The sequence below is a fragment of the Talaromyces proteolyticus genome (assembly GCF_021365285.1).
Source record: "Talaromyces proteolyticus strain PMI_201 chromosome Unknown BGW36scaffold_6, whole genome shotgun sequence".
NCBI classification, from domain to species: domain Eukaryota; kingdom Fungi; phylum Ascomycota; class Eurotiomycetes; order Eurotiales; family Trichocomaceae; genus Talaromyces; species Talaromyces proteolyticus.
The window spans coordinates 1,040,762-1,057,227 of NW_025764282.1; the positions used below are offsets into that span (position 1 = coordinate 1,040,762).

At 48.5% G+C, this 16,466-nt stretch overlaps 10 protein-coding genes across 10 annotated transcripts; 5 read left to right on the top strand and 5 right to left on the bottom strand.

Moving 5' to 3' along the window:
* Nucleotides 1-388: 388 nt before the first annotated feature.
* Nucleotides 389-1,100, bottom strand: BGW36DRAFT_295619 (putative ADP-ribosylation factor; the record flags this gene model as incomplete). The annotated part of the gene is made up of 4 exons (XM_046211196.1): nucleotides 389-481; nucleotides 528-593; nucleotides 648-892; nucleotides 953-1,100. 4 exons carry the CDS (start codon nucleotides 1,098-1,100, stop codon nucleotides 389-391), a joined length of 552 nt encoding a protein of 183 aa, XP_046072112.1.
* A 987-nt stretch (nucleotides 1,101-2,087) lies between these two features.
* BGW36DRAFT_167682 (uncharacterized protein) lies at nucleotides 2,088-4,673 on the bottom strand. Its single transcript, XM_046209621.1, has 8 exons — nucleotides 4,063-4,673; nucleotides 3,973-4,001; nucleotides 3,886-3,925; nucleotides 3,529-3,835; nucleotides 3,361-3,480; nucleotides 2,986-3,311; nucleotides 2,543-2,935; nucleotides 2,088-2,482 (listed from the first exon to the last, which is right to left on the bottom strand). Exons 1-8 carry the CDS (start codon nucleotides 4,309-4,311, stop codon nucleotides 2,144-2,146), a joined length of 1,803 nt encoding a protein of 600 aa, XP_046072113.1. The 5' UTR covers nucleotides 4,312-4,673; the 3' UTR covers nucleotides 2,088-2,143.
* Nucleotides 4,674-5,097: 424 nt separating this feature from the next.
* On the top strand, nucleotides 5,098-5,760 carry BGW36DRAFT_427377 (uncharacterized protein; the record flags this gene model as incomplete). Its single annotated transcript, XM_046220403.1, has 1 exon — nucleotides 5,098-5,760. The coding sequence occupies one exon, from the start codon at nucleotides 5,098-5,100 to the stop codon at nucleotides 5,758-5,760; it is 663 nt and encodes a 220-aa protein (XP_046072114.1).
* A 168-nt stretch (nucleotides 5,761-5,928) lies between these two features.
* On the top strand, nucleotides 5,929-6,910 carry BGW36DRAFT_378662 (60S ribosomal protein L1). Its single transcript, XM_046216134.1, has 4 exons — nucleotides 5,929-6,012; nucleotides 6,065-6,242; nucleotides 6,295-6,488; nucleotides 6,544-6,910. Exons 1-4 carry the CDS (start codon nucleotides 5,994-5,996, stop codon nucleotides 6,804-6,806), a joined length of 654 nt encoding a protein of 217 aa, XP_046072115.1. The 5' UTR covers nucleotides 5,929-5,993; the 3' UTR covers nucleotides 6,807-6,910.
* BGW36DRAFT_378665 (uncharacterized protein) lies at nucleotides 6,900-8,289 on the bottom strand. Its single transcript, XM_046216135.1, has one exon. The coding sequence runs from the start codon at nucleotides 8,225-8,227 to the stop codon at nucleotides 6,992-6,994; it is 1,236 nt and encodes a 411-aa protein (XP_046072116.1). The 5' UTR covers nucleotides 8,228-8,289; the 3' UTR covers nucleotides 6,900-6,991.
* An 87-nt stretch (nucleotides 8,290-8,376) lies between these two features.
* On the top strand, nucleotides 8,377-10,262 carry BGW36DRAFT_378666 (uncharacterized protein). Its single transcript, XM_046216136.1, has 3 exons — nucleotides 8,377-8,731; nucleotides 8,790-9,579; nucleotides 9,771-10,262. The coding sequence occupies exons 1-3, from the start codon at nucleotides 8,606-8,608 to the stop codon at nucleotides 10,073-10,075; spliced, it is 1,221 nt and encodes a 406-aa protein (XP_046072117.1). The 5' UTR covers nucleotides 8,377-8,605; the 3' UTR covers nucleotides 10,076-10,262.
* BGW36DRAFT_319822 (putative small nuclear ribonucleoprotein Lsm8) lies at nucleotides 10,263-11,110 on the bottom strand. The gene is made up of 2 exons (XM_046212621.1): nucleotides 10,880-11,110; nucleotides 10,263-10,829 (listed from the first exon to the last, which is right to left on the bottom strand). Exons 1-2 carry the CDS (start codon nucleotides 10,902-10,904, stop codon nucleotides 10,558-10,560), a joined length of 297 nt encoding a protein of 98 aa, XP_046072118.1. The 5' UTR covers nucleotides 10,905-11,110; the 3' UTR covers nucleotides 10,263-10,557.
* A 125-nt stretch (nucleotides 11,111-11,235) lies between these two features.
* BGW36DRAFT_378669 (uncharacterized protein) lies at nucleotides 11,236-12,413 on the top strand. The gene is made up of 2 exons (XM_046216137.1): nucleotides 11,236-11,786; nucleotides 11,843-12,413. Exons 1-2 carry the CDS (start codon nucleotides 11,445-11,447, stop codon nucleotides 12,251-12,253), a joined length of 753 nt encoding a protein of 250 aa, XP_046072119.1. The 5' UTR covers nucleotides 11,236-11,444; the 3' UTR covers nucleotides 12,254-12,413.
* A 381-nt stretch (nucleotides 12,414-12,794) lies between these two features.
* BGW36DRAFT_378670 (uncharacterized protein) lies at nucleotides 12,795-13,589 on the bottom strand. The gene is made up of 3 exons (XM_046216138.1): nucleotides 13,486-13,589; nucleotides 13,124-13,425; nucleotides 12,795-13,065 (listed from the first exon to the last, which is right to left on the bottom strand). Exon 2 carries the CDS (start codon nucleotides 13,415-13,417, stop codon nucleotides 13,133-13,135), a length of 285 nt encoding a protein of 94 aa, XP_046072120.1. The 5' UTR covers nucleotides 13,418-13,425; nucleotides 13,486-13,589; the 3' UTR covers nucleotides 12,795-13,065; nucleotides 13,124-13,132.
* An 844-nt stretch (nucleotides 13,590-14,433) lies between these two features.
* On the top strand, nucleotides 14,434-15,644 carry BGW36DRAFT_407444 (uncharacterized protein; the record flags this gene model as incomplete). The annotated part of the gene is made up of 1 exon (XM_046219038.1): nucleotides 14,434-15,644. The coding sequence occupies exon 1, from the start codon at nucleotides 14,538-14,540 to the stop codon at nucleotides 15,642-15,644; it is 1,107 nt and encodes a 368-aa protein (XP_046072121.1). The 5' UTR covers nucleotides 14,434-14,537.
* Nucleotides 15,645-16,466: the final 822 nt, after the last annotated feature.

Below are 16,466 nucleotides of genomic sequence, written 5' to 3' on the forward strand. Positions count from 1 at the left end.
CATCGAATAGTCAACAATAAATAATAATAATAAAAAGGGGGGTGTGGAGAGCTAGATATAAATCTCATTATCCCACGTCAAGAGATACAGCGACGAGAGAACACGGCATGAAGGGGATTCGAGACGGGGAGTTGTTTATGTAGTTTGCAGACGGCATCGTTCGTTAGGAGGAAGTAAGTAAATAAAGAAGAAGTCTTTATAAGAAACACACACATCGTGGGATCAATCTTGCAAAAGTGTCCTTTGTATAGAAAGAAAAAAGGAAGGAAGCGCTGCTAATCATCACAGCACAGATTTCGCTTTTTTTCCCCTCATCTCGACTGATAATTCTGGCCGACGCAAACTTCTTCAGCGAGATAGGCCCCTCGTACATGTCCTCATTCATTATCTAATCACGACCAGTCTTTCTCAAAGTCTCGGCGAGCCATTCCAGACCCTCGTACAGACCGTCGCCAGTGGTGGCGCAGGTAGATTGGATGTACTGTAACTATTAGAGCCTGTCATCTTGGATACAAAGGGGAACATACCCAGGCACGGCGAGTCAAGCTCTGCAGACCCAGCTGCTGGGTGATTTCGGCGGGGCTCATTGCATTCTAGTCGAGTCAGTGGCTTGTACAGGAAACACAGCAGAAGATAAGAAAACGTACCGGCAAGTCCTGCTTGTTGGCGAAAACAAGGAGAAGAGCATCGCGGAGTTCGTCCTCGTTGAGCATGCGCTGCAATTCTTCGCGGGCTTCGACAATACGGTCACGATCATTGCTGTCGACAACGAAAATGATACCCTGGGTGTTCTGGAAATAGTGTCGCCACAGGGGACGGATCTTGTCCTGGCCACCGACATCCCACACGGTGAATTGGATGTTCTTGTATTCGACAGTCTCGACGTTGAATCCTGAGCCGTTAGTCAGATTACCACATGTTGACTGTCTTGTCTGACGAGTAAGGGACTAACCGATGGTCGGGATGGTAGTGACGATTTCACCGAGCTTCAATTTATACAGAATGGTGGTCTTTCCGGCGGCGTCGAGACCGACCATCAGAATACGCATTTCCTTCTTGCCCCATAGTCGGTCGAGGAGTTTCGAGACTACCAAACCCATCTTGGCGGTGGTGGAGGGATCGGCTGGGGGGACGGTACGGTTAGTGATGTATCGCACAGCAAGGATGCGAGGACGAGACTAGGGAAGGGAGAGCGATAAATGATGCAGCGACAGGGGATGCAGGCGAGCTGAACGGAGAACGGAGTAGGGGAGAAGTGGGCTGGTGTATTGTTTGACCGAATTGTTGCAATTGTGGGGGCAGGTGTTTTTCTGGTTTGGACCCGTGTCCACAACAGTTGACCACAGGAATATCACAGTCTCAGCGTCGAGAGAGAAGACGACTTACGTTGGAAAAGCGGATGAGAGAGAGGCGCTAGATGAGGTCGCTGCTGTGGTGGGCAGCAGTTCAGTGTCGCAGGGAGTGGTGTGGTGTTGTGTTCACTGTTCAGGTAAGGCAGAGTGTGAAATTTCGGCCAGGTCGAGAAATGCAGTGGGCAGCGTAGCCTCCGTCACTAGCGCCAGCCAATCAGCCACCTCGGTACAATATTATGATTGGATTCTGTTCACTTACCACGCACGAGCTTGTGAACGTGCAGATTGTTCTTTAACAATACGTACTCCTCGCAGGCTCACGATATCTTCGGCAGGCCGCACGGTGTCTCTGCAGCTGTACAGGGCAACTTTATGGTGCCGTTAACCTATAGGCAGCTATCGCCGCGAAAGGACACGGTGTTTAGCCGACCTTTGGATTGTTAATGTTATCTGTGGCGCTGCTCTCAAATGGCCCACGCGATCGAGTCGAATCGGCGTTAGGCGCCAATATTCCCTATCTTGCTAGCTACAATATTATTGCGAGGCCCGCAATAGGCAATTGCATTGCACTTGCCTGGCTATATATTATAACTATTATATTAGCATTCTCAACAAGCCCATCCCCTATCCCCACATCACTGACCCGTGCCTGGAATATGGCGTCATGGCTCGGTTCCTAGAATGTGAAAATGCGACACGACCGCTCAACATTACAACATTATTGTGATGAGCAATGGGTATAGTGTATATTATATTAATGCTAATACTAGAATAACAGTTCTGTCGTTGAATCACCGCTCTCGCTTCTGCGTCATCAACTGTCGAGACCGCTGCCGTGACGAGTTGAAGAATGACCTGGTGACAGACCGATAGATGGTCTTTCCCTCGACCGTATCGCTGGCGTACCCAAACACCGCGAGGAGGAGAATCGATAGCACCATCAACACCGCAAACGAAATCCAGTAGGCGCGCGCCGTCAGCGGACCGGCGACGTCGGGCAGTTGGATCGAAAAGTAGCCCGTCATGAGACTGATGGGGAGGAATAGAATGGTTGCTTTGGCGAGGAGAATCGTGATGCGCGTTAGTTTCTCGACGGCTTGGGAGTCTTTGAGCGCGATCAAGTTGAAGTTCTGTCAAGTCAGGTCAGCATAATACCGTTAACCATTATTGTATGATTTGGCTCAGCATACCAAAAACGTAAGCGTTTCTTTCTCCGCCAGACACGCCTCAATCTCGCTCAGGCAGTACAACCGAATCCGATCTGCGAGTCGCTCAAAGCGCCCAACGGCAGCAGAACTCAGCTGCACGCCGGCTGTATCATCGTAAGCTTCAAGGAAACTCGTCGCACTCAGCGACATGTGGTGTGCATCGAGATTGTCCGTATCACTGAAAACACTCATATTCCGACGATGGCCCGGCCTTCGCGTTCTAGATTCATCGCGCAGTAGGCGCTGCCGTTGGAGAATGCGCGTAACCACCAGCTCATAGCTTTGATATAGACGCTTCAGAATGGCTAGGCGGCGGCCGAGCCAGTGCAGGTCGTCGACGAGGTCGACCATGGGTTTCTGCAGCATGTCTTTTCTCTGTCACGCTGTTAGTAATTGTAGTCAATCAGCAGGATTGTTCAACCCACCAGCCCCTCTAACATCGCGCCGTACATGTGCTCTCTCCGAGACACCAGCCCGTAACTAGACACCCAGTCGTCAAAAAGATAGTAGACGATCAAACTCGGCCCATCTTCCTGTTTGATACTTGCCTCATCCTGCTCGGTATCGGAGAAGTGGCGGACGCGCACAGTCACCAGGGACTCACTATCGAAACGAGAGGCGTGGTATTTCGACGCACCGGAGAATATCGATATGATATTCCGCCTTGCGGCGCCTAGAATGGCTTGTTCTTCTTGGACGTTGGGCTTGTAAGGCCCTGGGAAGGGGTTTTCTTGGAGAGATATGATGGTGCCTGTACAACTGTTAGACAGTGGCTATGGAACGGCTAAACAATTCCTTACCATCATCACACAAGATAATCCAACTCCATAGTCGTTTCCCATCCGGCAGACCTTTGCCGTTACTAATAGCCCTGTCCCCGATCTTCACCGCATACAGCGAATTATACCCAATACACGTATCTGCTGAAATCAGCCCCTATCCCGCACCAAAAATACAAACAGACTTACATCTCGGTCCATAATCCACTGAGCAGAAATGCCAGATATGGTTGATAATATGCGAAAACGTCAGTCCGCTCATAGACAGCGTCTCCGTACTTGCTGTCGCAGGGTCAATGGTTTTCAGATGATACGCGTTTTCGAGGTCATTGCCAACCGGCTTTGCGGTGCTGGTTGCTTTCTCGTCATCTTGTTGTCCAGAAGGGACATTTTCGTATGCTTTTTCTTCTGCGATTGGAGACTTTGTTTTTGGCACAGGATCTGTGCAGAGCATTTTGATTAACCTGTATGATAGGCCATATTGTTGTGCGAGGATCTATAGCATGTTAATGCGGTGGTTTATTGAAGGTGAATAGTAGAGCATACTTTGATAGACTCTTTTTGCGCCTCGGGGGCCCAGAGATGACTTGACAGTCAGAATTTTCTTTCAATAGCAACATCTAATCTACTTACATCCATCTCGTCCCGAAAAACCTCGGCCTCTAAACGACTGTCAATTCCAATTCAAATCAACGCAAAAAAATAAAGAAAATAAAGCCATACCGGTTCATTAATCAACGCAGTAAATTCATTTTCATCCAAATCCCCCGCGCACCACGCATCCTCATTGCCAAAATCCAAGACGAAATTCCGTGTCGCAGGATTCACCAGCAGTTTCTGTTTCTCTTGGAAACTGGCTGCATCGTCAATATCGCTGAACCTCTCTGCCAGATTGGAGTCATTCACGGAAATGCTCTTATAATACCCAGCAGCCGTCTGGACAGTGGTTGGAGCTTGTCTGGTGGTCTCCATCGTGAGCAGTATACAGTGTGGGTCGGGAGTAAACAGAGCAATAAGCGCTATTTCAGGGCTAAAAGGGTATAAACGCTCTGGAAAAACAGGAGAAGAAAAGAGAACAACTGAGCAGAAAGTAAAGCAATAAATACTATCAGTGGCTTATGAATTGATGTACTCGAAGTGTATGTTACAAGAAATTGATTTGGTTGTTGTCGGTCAGATGAGGCGAATCAGCTGCCTACCGCAGGCGCCAGCGCCTTGCCTAGTCAAAGCTAGCCAAGAACCCAGCACTTTATTCCAGCGACGAGAGTAATTGTATTTTTCTGGTATGATGCGTCACGTTACGGGAATCAAATGACCATCTCCGCATATTTATTTGGTCTCGAGTGTTTCGACGTCATTGCCAGTACTTTCAAAGCCCTTGCAGCACAACATTGAATGGACGTCGACTGATGCGATATTCGTGACTAGCATCTTAATAAAGTCTTCAATGTTTCAAATGTTCTTGAGAGTGTCATCTTACAAGGATTTTCTTATTATTGTTCCGATCGTCATCCTTTAACGTTCTCCAGCTAATGGTAGTATTAACTGAGTCACCAGAATACGAGCTCTAGTGACATGTATCCACTAGCCAATCAGAAACCCAGCAAGGCGCAGCATGAAAATGCCTCGAGATTATGACTCTTACGCTGAACAGATGTACAAAATGGCACCATTGAAAGGTTCAAAAGCCAATGCATCCGTCTCCTTGGAGTCAATTAAAATTTCAGATTTCGTTGCAATCTTTTGTTCCCTAGAACAATGGCAAGGTATAGGACTGCCATGAATGACATTTACCTCCTTCCAAATGGAGGACAATCCTCAGACGAGTTACTTCGGCTCGTCGAGCGCTACAAAACAACACGACTAACGGCCCTGCAACTTGACCCAGCTGCCTTCGGATCAACATACACTCGAGAGATCCAGTTCACGTACGAGACCTGGCTCTCGCGCATCCAGAACCCGCTGAGCAAGACGTTCCTATCTATTGATAGCACAAACACCAACCAGACAGACGAGATCCCGCTTGCACAGAGTGAATGGGTCGGCACATTGACGGTCCTTGGACCGAAGGTTACTTCAGAAGGAACAACGCTTTGGAATACGTTTACCAGAGAAAACTCGACTCATACCCCAGATTTGGCGGCCGTCAGGAACAGTAATGCAATCTATATGATGGCGGGAGTGTTTGTCCATCCGGGCTATCGCCGACAAGGTCGTGCTCAAAGGCTCGTCGACGCCGCGGTCAAGAGAGTCAGGGAGGAAGCAAAGTTTGCTGGTGCGTCGAGAATTACTATTATTCTGCAGGTCAACACAGAGAACCAAGCGGCCGTACGTTTGTATGAGACAGCTGGGTTTTTGGCAGTCAGCAATGAAAAGACAGACTGGCGAGGGATGACTTGGGAGGAGCAGTTGACGTTTTAGAAATGCCCGTAAATAGACCAATCAAAATGCATAGACATTCCAAGTCACGTGTTATTGTAAGCGCAAAAATTTAGGGCATGCTAGGCCCAGAGCGGAATAGCGTAGCGGATTCCCACAAGCGGGGAGCCCTTCTTTTCTGCCGCTCTCGCCTCTCAACGAATTTGATCCCAGTAACATTCAGCGCAGAGCCACACCATAAGAATCAAATATTCTTCTGGAAGACTGTAGCCATCATGTCTAAAATCACAGTCGGTGAGATTCACCTTTTACGAAATCTATGTCCCTGTCTAACCAACTATTACAGCCGGAGTGCGCCAAAATGTCCAACAGCTTCTGGATTACTCCCAGAACGAGAAGAAGCGTAACTTTCTCGAGACCGTCGAGCTGCAGATCGGCCTGAAGAACTATGATCCCCAGCGTGACAAGCGTTTCTCCGGCACCATCCGCCTGCCCAACGTTCCTCGCCCGGGTATGAGCATTTGGTATGTTTTATATAATGAGATGTGAAAAAAAGAAGTTGGCTGACCGAAACAGCATTCTTGGTGACCAGCACGATCTCGACCGTGCCAAGCACCTCGGAATCGAGTCCATGTCCGTCGACGACTTGAAGAAGCTCAACAAGAACAAGAAGCTCATCAAGAAGCTCGCCCGCAAGTACGACGCCTTTGTCTCGTCTGAAGTTCTGATGAGACAGATTCCTCGTATCCTGGGTCCTGGTCTTTCCCGAGGTGAGATCCACAACATCGCAAATATAGGAATGTTAGTGCTGATATGGTTATTTAGCTGGTAAATTCCCCACCCCCGTCTCCCACGGCGAGGATCTCGAGGCCAAGGTCACCGAGGTCAAGTCGACCATCAAGTTCCAGCTGAAGAAGGTTCTCTGCTTGGGCGTTGCTGTGGGCAACGTTGCCATGACTGAGGATGAGCTCATCTCCAACATCATGTTGGCCATCAACTACCTTGTCTCCTTGCTGAAGAAGGGCTGGCAGAACGTTGGAAGCCTGGTCATCAAGGCTTCCATGTCTCCTCCCAAGCGTCTGTACTAGGTTCTGTGCTTTGTTGCATTTGGATCGTGGATGGGAAAAATGAACTTTTGCGAGGTTGTTTAGGATTAGCTAGGTCCGCATGAATCTGATGAATTTCGTCGCAATTTCCTCCTATTCGTTGTAAAATTGAAAAGATCTGATTTGGTAAATAAAAGTACACTATGTAATAGCAATAGGTATATGCCTCATTGCATGCCCTCCATCAATTCCGTCTTATCCAATATCATGCCTCTCATTCCAATAAACTCGCGAAGATTATCCCATTCCTCGCCCTCCTCCTCTCCTCTCCTCCACACATCCTTGAAACCCCACGCAATAGCGACCTTATCCAGCGCCGCCCTCTCCTCCTCCCTCAGCCAACGGTACCGCAACGGAATCCCCGATGCCCAAACGACACGCTCCATCTGGTCGTTCGAAGTCGCAATTGCGATTACTCCAACTGCAGATGTGAAGCCAACATACGCCAATGTCGCGGCAAACGCTATGCCAGTAGCCGTCCCCGGATCCATAGTATTCTGTATCCCTGCCGCCCATGTTGCAACCGCATACGAAGCCACTGGCGCTGTGACTAATCCTGTCAGGGGGGCAGCGGCCTTTTTGAAGACCTTGGCGCGGTAGAAGGCAGGTGCGCAGAAGGTGGTGTCGATAATGGCGAGAGCCAGCGGTAAATTTCTTTGCGCCACAGCAACGTCCAGTGCCATGTTCGCAAGTTCTGATGGAACCGCGTTTTTTACATCTTTCGGGTTCTGTTTGCTGAACTGAACCGGCAATGTGTCGGCCAGTGGGATAGGCTTGTTGGCGAAGAGCGTGAATATTTGCGGGAATCGGTCTGGGCGGTTCGAAATGGTCTGGATCTTAGTATAGAGCTTGAGGATATCTGTTGTAATGAAGACTTTTTCGTCTAAGAGCACCTTGTCGACGATACTGGATATGGTGTCTGTAAACTTGAGCTGTTTGCTTTTGTCCACTGTCGAAGTGTATGACTCAGCCTGTTCGGCAAGGTCAAGCAAAGACGACGTTGCATTGGATGACTCCTTGTCATGCTGCTCCTTGGGATTGGCGAGCGATTCGACAGTGTGCAGACATGTTTGCAGCAATTTGACCACGGTCTCTTCGGGGACCGCTTTGTCGGACTCTTCTATCGCACGAAAACTCTCCTGCAGGTCCCACAGAACAGGATGGGCGTGGACTGGTAGCTCTGAAGCCGTAGACTGGTTTGCATTGTGCGCGCTTGGTACTGTTCTTTTGGCGTAGCTCCGTCTAATGAGGTTGTTGCCAATTTTTCGAGATGGCTCGCTCCGGAACTTGGAGGCGGAAACGGCAGGTCTGGATGAGAATTGGCAGAATTGGCAGATGGAGCTTTTTGCTCGAAGGGCTCTGTGAGGACGTATATTGAGTCCTCTCATGGCGCCAGGCTGCATTGACAGATCAACGATGTTGCGTTGCGATCATTGATGTTGATGAGGCTGCCCGCCAGCCACTCACATCCGCCGAAAACGCTACCGCCTGAGGTCCGCACCGCCACAGCCTCGCCGCCTCTCCGCCCGCGATACGACTGACAGGCATCGTTGATGACTTGACTGTCAAAGTGTCAACTTCTTCTCTGAACTCGCTCTCTCTTCCCCCCTCTCTTAATCCCGGCAAGTCAATCGGACTCACTGCCCTGATTTGGTATACCACACACCCGTTGCCGACCTGCCTTGCGGGTATCTGGGCTTGTTGTTGCCTGCATCTTCTCTCGGCCTCACCCATCGCACCTACTTGTCCACGCTCATCAACACTCCTTCTCTCGACCCAAGATGCCTCCCCCTCCCCCTCCCCCCCCTCCACCGCCTCCAGGTGTGGGTGCTCCTCCACCTCCTCCTCCACCACCCCCTGGAGGAGCTATCCCTGCTGCACCACCAAGAGGCGCTGCTCAAGATAGGGTACGGCCCAACGTCGACGTCATTGTCTATGATCTACTGTAACTGACATCTTGTACAGAGCGCACTATTTGCAGACATCACCAAAGGAGGCCCGCGACTGAAGAAAGCAGTAACAAATGATCGATCTGCTCCAATGGTTGGCAAGGAAAACAAATCCAGTGGTCCACCCCTTGGAGGAGCTCCCCCAGTTCCTGGCATGCCCAAGCCGCCAGGTGGTTTGGCACCTCCAGCCCCTTCAGCAAATCGGTTAAGAAGTAATAGTGATTCGGGAGCTGGCTCGAGTGATGCGGGGAACGCTGCAGCTCCGCAGTTAGGTGGTCTATTCGCTGGCGGGATGCCGAAACTGCGAAGTCGAGGAGGCGTAGACACCGGCGCCAACAGAGATGCATCATATCTTTCAGATTCTGAAAGCTCTCGTCCAAGACCGCCATTGGGAGGAGCGCCAAAACCTCCAGGGTCTACCCCTCGACCACCCGGCGCACGACCGCCTCCTGCGCGTCCTAGTAGCGAAGCACCAGCTGTGAATCCATTGGTTGCTAACCTGCGAAAACCACCTCCAAGGCCTGGGTCACGACCGTCATCTATGGTATCGGCAATGTCAATCAAATCTGCACCCGAAATCCCTCCACCACGAGCTCCTCCTCCGATTCCAGGTGCTACCAGACCCCCTCCTCCGCCTCCGTCAGTTGCATCAAGAAAGCCGTCCGGTACGGCTCCTCCCCCTCCGCCATCAACATCCAGTCCTGCGCCTCCAAGTGCACCACCTCCACCTCCAAGTGCTGCTCCTAGGCCTCCGGCATCTGTTCCTCCTCCGCTACCCCCATCTACCGCGCCATCTATACCAGCTGGTGCTTCTGCTGCTTCAGCATCGATTGCCATGCAGGCTGCTAGAAATGCCTTTGGCAACTCTCATACACCCTCAGCTCCTCCTCCTCCTCCGCCTCCTCCTCCTTCATCTACACCCTCATTACCTGCAGCTCCTCCGCCGCCTCCACCCCCCCAACTGCCCCTCACGCTCCTCCTCCACCACCCTCACTAGCACCGCCAACAAGGTCGCCTGCGAGCTCTTCACCAATGTCATCAAGGCCCACATCATATGACGATCACTCGACACCCGCAGTGCGTTCGACATTAGACCCAAGCGCCTATACTCTCACCAATGGAAGCTCCACTCCGGCATCACACTCCCCATCTCCAGGTCCTGGCGGCCGTGTTCAAGACACCCGTTTCAAGTTCCAAGACGAAAGTTTATTCCCGAAACCACGGCCATTCGCTGGGGGTATTCGGAAATACCGTGCCGGCAGAGGCAGCAGTGTGCCGCTTGATCTTAGCTCGATAGGATGAGCAGTAGCTGAGATTGACTTCGTTGCATTCGTTCACTTAAAAGCTGGGCAGTGATTAGGATATTTGTATAGCATGAGTTGAATACGGTTAGCATTGATCATTGTGTGGATACCCGGGATGGTGGTGTCATTATATATAGTTATACGATATCATCTGCCTAATCAAATTACCAATGTACGCATAGACAATCATCTCGGCGTGGTGTCACTAATGTAAATAAATTCGGCCCGATGTCATCATCTGGACGCGTGTATTGGTGCATGTACTTTGCCTAGCACATATGAGGCACTTGTCCTCGGATATCATACTGTAAATGCTCTACCCTCCATCACGGCTCCTAACTTCAATTTTCATAACTCGATCGAAGCCGCACTAACATAGGCGCTGAGCATGGATTCAATTCCCGCGCCGAAACGCTCATCCATACCCTCACAAGAATTCATTTGATCCGCCCATATAATCTCCCTCTTTAATTGTTTCCGTTAAACATTCTTCGTCCCCCGAATCACCTCCCCCTTCACTTTCTCCCAGTCTATATCTGCATCAACCGCCTCATCCACCTCGCCGCAAACAACTACATTGTCGCCTCGTATCAAATACAAGCCATGCTCAATCTCCGAGCTGGGCTCGGGGTCATCTGGTGTACGGATTATGCGCTCGACGGTTTGTGTCAGGACGAGGTTTGTGAGTTGGTCGGTGGAGAGCAGCGTGCCGAGGAGTGTGCGGCCGTCAACGGTTATGACGAGCACTTTTTCTGGATAATGTTAGCCGAAGAAAAGAAACGAAGGAGAGAGAACAGCGTACTGTTGATGTAAGAGCTTAGGGACATGGCGCTGGCTGAGCTGGCTGGGAAGACTCGAGAGCCAGTGATGTGATGCGCGAGCTCTTCCGCGCGGGATGGCTGGTCTTTTCCCTCTCTTGTGTACCCCGCAGTTGGATAGATAATTGAGTCGGGTTCAGTGGGATATAGAGCGCGACAGTTCACGTCAATTAGTGGATAAGTGAATAAAAGCAGGTCTAATTAATTCTTGTGTTTAATGAGTATTCTAGGTGCGGAGCAGCGGTGATTGGGTCAAGCTTTCCTTCCCCACACTGGCTTGCTGACTGTGCCCTGTTAGCACGATCAGCCTCATGTCGCATCAGGCTGTCTTTCTTTCTTATTCTTTTCTTTCTTTTCTATTCTTTTTTTTTTATGATTATGAAATGAAATGACGATCTTGTAATTTCTATCTAGATGCATCTGCCCGGGGAAGCTGGGAATGTAGATCGAGTATTACCTTCTTTACACAGCTTGTGAATCGAGATACCAAAGATATTAACATCATTCTGCACGACTTACGCAGCTCAACCCACCGTTCTTTCCCCGCTTATGCCGACCTTGCTGGACGTCCTCTATCCCTGGCCAGTGGTCTCCACGCTCGCGCTGAATCTCGGCGTGGGCGACTTGCTCCAGCTTTCTCGTGTGAACAGCGCTTACCGGGCCGTACTACACGGCTTTCCGCGTCCTGAGAGACATGATAGTAATAGACATGATAGTGCGAGTGTTCGGGTTCGCCCGGATATATTCGTTGGTCACCACCAGAGCTCCTACTGGAAGAACCTAAAATCAACCGCGCAGATGTCCTGCGCCGAGCCGCATCATCGCCGAGGCTATCGTGCGGAGCTGTGCCGGTACTGTTCGTTTCCGATATGCGACGCCTGCGTAGTCCGGGTGCGTCTTCCCTTGCCTATATTCAATAGTATGTACGTTAGTTAACGGATACCCAGGAATCATTCGACCAGGTCACAAGCGCCTGGCGCACGAGAACGCGCCATCTATGCGTCTCATGCTGGGCTGACGGCACGCCCCATCAAAACCGCACCTATAGTGGCCCGCCAGCAGAGACGACACCATACACCTTTGCGCCTGGCGAGGGCGATTTCTGCCAATGTACGGCTGCCGACGGATGGATCTGTGCGGAGTGTCGCAGGAAGCAGTGCACGGATGTCGGCGAGCAGCGAGAGCGATGTTTTGCAGAGGGCTGCCAAAACAAAGCTGGAATTGAGAAGGAGAGGAGAAGTGTTTGTTTGTGGTGTGATTTGCCGTGTATCAATCGCGCACCGCTGAATATAGCGGCTGCTACACTGTCGACGCGCATGGAGTTGGTGGGTGATATGGCGAGGAGCAGCAGTATGTAAGAATTCTACGTATACATTATAGATATGTAGAGTCGGTATCCGGGTTACATGTGTATTATTTAATAGAGAACAATGGCCTGGGATGACACCTTTACTTAAGATGGAAAGAGGATGCATATGGCATCTTTGTCTGAAAATACACTCGATGCAAGCAGCCAACTACATGATGAATCAATTAATAGTTTATGTAAGTTAAAATTTGAATGATTGTCCTACAGCACATATATCAATTGATACAGAGAGATTCGAAACCTTTATGTCGAACTATATTTGGTTAGAACCACGTCTGAAACGACTGAATGAGTACTGAATTTATAATATATTACAGTCCAACTTTTGGGCTAGAATCCTAGTCTTTATGTGATTTCCTTCCAGTTCCCGGTGTTAATGTACATGGTTGTCCAGAAAATAACATTGAATATTTCAACTTCAAGTCGAATTGAAGATGACTACAATGGATGCTTAAAAATCTCATTGTGAGAAAATCCTACATAAGTATAAATAATGTGAAATATCTCGAATGGTTAATAATCCATTGATAGCCACATCTTAGATAATGTATATTGTTGCAAGTATTGAACTTTTCATTTTTTGAGAAAGAGCGTCATAATGGTAGGAACATCAATGAAGTAAACAAGTAATGAGCGAACTCGCAAGCACACCAATAGGTTGCCACACTAATATTCTCTTTCTACCCCACCCACCTACTACAATATGTAGATACATAATAGTTGCAGATAGAGGGCATTCCCGAACTTTTCATTGTTTCTCCCCTGATGTTGGTAGGAGGTGTGGTCGCATAAATAGACTTGCTAGGGTAAAAGTTAACATCAGCCGTATCTAACATAGAAAAGCAAAGATAGGGAGTACCAAGGCCGTTTAATGCCCCAAACTGAAAACTCTCTCAACGAGACCCTCGGCACCACAAAGAGGGTCAATGATATAGGAAAGTTTGCCGAAAAGCCCACCACGATTGTGTTTGGAGTCAAAGTCCTGGAAGCAGTATAGAAACTGACAACTAGCCTGGGATCCATCGTTTCCCTGGTCTACTGATGTAAGGGAACGGCGGACACATTCGAACGCTTCGTCTGCTTCCTGCTGGGTAACTCGAGCAGCTGAGGCGGCTGTCAACAAGATCGCAAAGGTGGCAAGAGAGAGCTTCATGATGGTGCCTATATGATAATAAAATTTATTAGAATATAACGCCATTATTTCAGAGCAGTAGATTATACCTGCTAGATATTCTTGGAATTCCTTTGAAGTTAAAGCCGACTTCTCTTCTCTGGACTGATGGTAATTGCCGTTTGTAGGTTGTTTATTCGGATGATCAGTAACCGTCTCAATGACGGGATCAAAGATTATATAGGTGCCGTTTCAGATAGGGGGCAAAAATAGATATAATTCTTCGTCCTTGCCTTTCGTAGTTCTGAGGATTTTGGTGGACTGAGTGAACCCATTCAAGAAATTCGCTAATGCTGTGTAATATGTAGACGGTACACATGACCTATGCTCAGGGTAGTAATAATCTACGGATAGCTCTATATTTCATAGTATCAGCCAGCCACAAGATGATCACGTTGCTTTTGCGAAGCAAGGAGATACTTGTGAAAAGCAATTCTAGGTGCCGTGCAGATGCAGTCTCTGTTATGTACTTTCAACTTGTTAAAGCACATTTAGAGCAACTACATATTTGGTAATTGAATATTAAATATCGCAAATAGTGGGTCTTATATTTTGTTGAATTTTAGTGCATGAAGAGAACCTGTCATGAATTTTATGGCTAGCTGATCAACCCAGTTTACTTATTAAACATGCAGATATCCCTTACTTTTTACCATAATAATGCAGTCATTTGTGGTACAGGAGGGAATTAAAGGTAGTTCCAAATATGTCACTTGACATATGTAATGACTTTAAGTCCGATTTACGTTATTATATTGTGTTTATTCTGATGTCATAAGAATCCGGAGCAATTGAGACGGCGACTAGCCCTTACCTTCATTGACGGTTCTCAATATTGAGACATTTATGTTATGCTAGGGATCAGCATTTCATCGTGCTTAAAGAAACGAATAGAATAGGGTAGAGAGAAGTCAGTGGAGAATATGACACACTTTGTCACACATTAGGTCATTTATTGAATTATCTAACTTTGAGCTATTCTATCTATAAAAGTTAGAAGTAATTTCAACTTCAGTTCAGGTCTATCAACCCACCTTGTCCTCTCATAAATCCAAAGGTGTCAAGAATAATCAACCGAGTCATCACTTAAACAACAGAAAAAATGATTAAACCACAGACAACTCTACTATTTTTACTTCCTATATCTGCGTCTCTGGTGGCTAGTTTTCAACAAGGCCTGCCTTCTAAGGGAACTGCTCAGGTACCACTACGCTATATCGAGTGGGAGCAAGTTATTGAAGACGGATCTATGGTCTACAAGGCGACGTCCGACAGACCGTTGGAATGTTGCCCCTGTAGACCAGTAGGTTCTGGGCAAGGAGTTTCTGGACAGGACTTTCAGTACTGGGATGGTAAAGGGCCGGGTGGAAGAGGTTCTGGACAAAGAGGGTCTGGACAAGGTGACCAGTTTTGGGATGGTAAAGGACCAGGAGGAAGAGGTTCTGGTCTAGGAGGTTCTGGACAAGGCGACCAGTTCTGGGATGGTAAAGGACCGGGTGGAAGAGGTTCTGGTCTAGGAGGTTCTGGACAAGGCGACCAGTTCTGGGATGGTAAAGGACCGGGAGGAAGAGGTTCTGGTCTAGGAGGTTCTGGACAAGGCGACCAGTTCTGGGATGGTAAAGGACCGGGTGGAAGAGGTTCTGGTCTAGGAGGTTCTGGACAAGGCGACCAGTTCTGGGATGGTAAAGGACCGGGAGGAAGAGGTTCTGGTCTAGGAGGTTCTGGACAAGGCGACCAGTTCTGGGATGGTAAAGGACCGGGAGGAAGAGGTTCTGGTCTAGGAGGTTCTGGACAAGGCGACCAGTTCTGGGATGGTAAAGGACCAGGAGGAAGAGGTTCTGGACTAGGAGGTTCTGGACAAGGCGACCAGTTCTGGGATGGCAAAGGACCGGGTGGAAGAGGTTCTGGATTAGGAGGTTCTGGACAAGGTGATCAGTTCTGGGATGGCAAAGGACCGGGTGGAAGAGGTTCTGGATTAGGAGGTTCTGGACAAGGTGATCAGTTCTGGGATGGTAAGGGACCGGGTGGAAGAGGTTCTGGACAAGGCGATCAGTTCTGGGATGGTAAAGGACCGGGTGGAAGAGGTTCTGGACTAGGAGGTTCTGGACAAGGCGATCAGTTCTGGGATGGTAAAGGCCCCAGTTCCAAGGGCCAGCAAGGTGGGACTAAATGGCCAGGAAACCGTGCTTGCCCTGACTGGTGTTATTAGGATCCAATATCAGCTAACCGCGGTAATGGGTCGCCAACATAAAAAGAACCGTATCTCATAAAACAATGAAGCCCAAGAAACAGACGATGAGCAAGAAGAAGAAATGATATATCAAAAATGATAGGCTGGACAGGGCCGGAAATGTTCGGTAAGATGTGAGGGCACTCAGACCACGCTCGTTTTCTATATACCTGGGAGGATAATACTTAATGCCATATGTTGAAGTCTATTACAATCTACAGTGGTTATTATGCTTCCAAACTCTCCCCAATCACTAACCTTTACTATAACTTCTCTGCTTTCATTAATTAGACTCTGGATCCTAGAAAGCGACATACGTCAACCTAAACAAAGATTGTATTGCCTTGGAGACCTCAAGAATATACAATCCACTTTGGAATCCACCCAAGAAGAATTAAAGCTTAAATTCGAGCCCAGAAAAAGACCAATTCGGAACTCAAGCTTCAAATCGAAACCAGGAAAAGATCGATTCCAAACTAGAGCGTCAAAGTGATAACCTGAATAAGAGACTTGGTATATTTGAAGATGACGCCCTGACTATTCGATTGCATGTACTATCCTGAGGTTCAATTGATGACGTAGGAAACGCTAGAAATGAGATATTTCATGACAGACACATCCTGTGGGACACAGAATGTATGCGAAGACATAAAAAATATTCCTTAGTATAACTAGGACTTTTGAAAGGACGGATGGAGTTCCATACAAGGAGTTTACAGGCAATACCTCAGAGATCCCGAAGCAGGTTGTTGACGCTTTGAATCGACGAAAACAAGTAACGATACTCGATTGTTGGAAGGA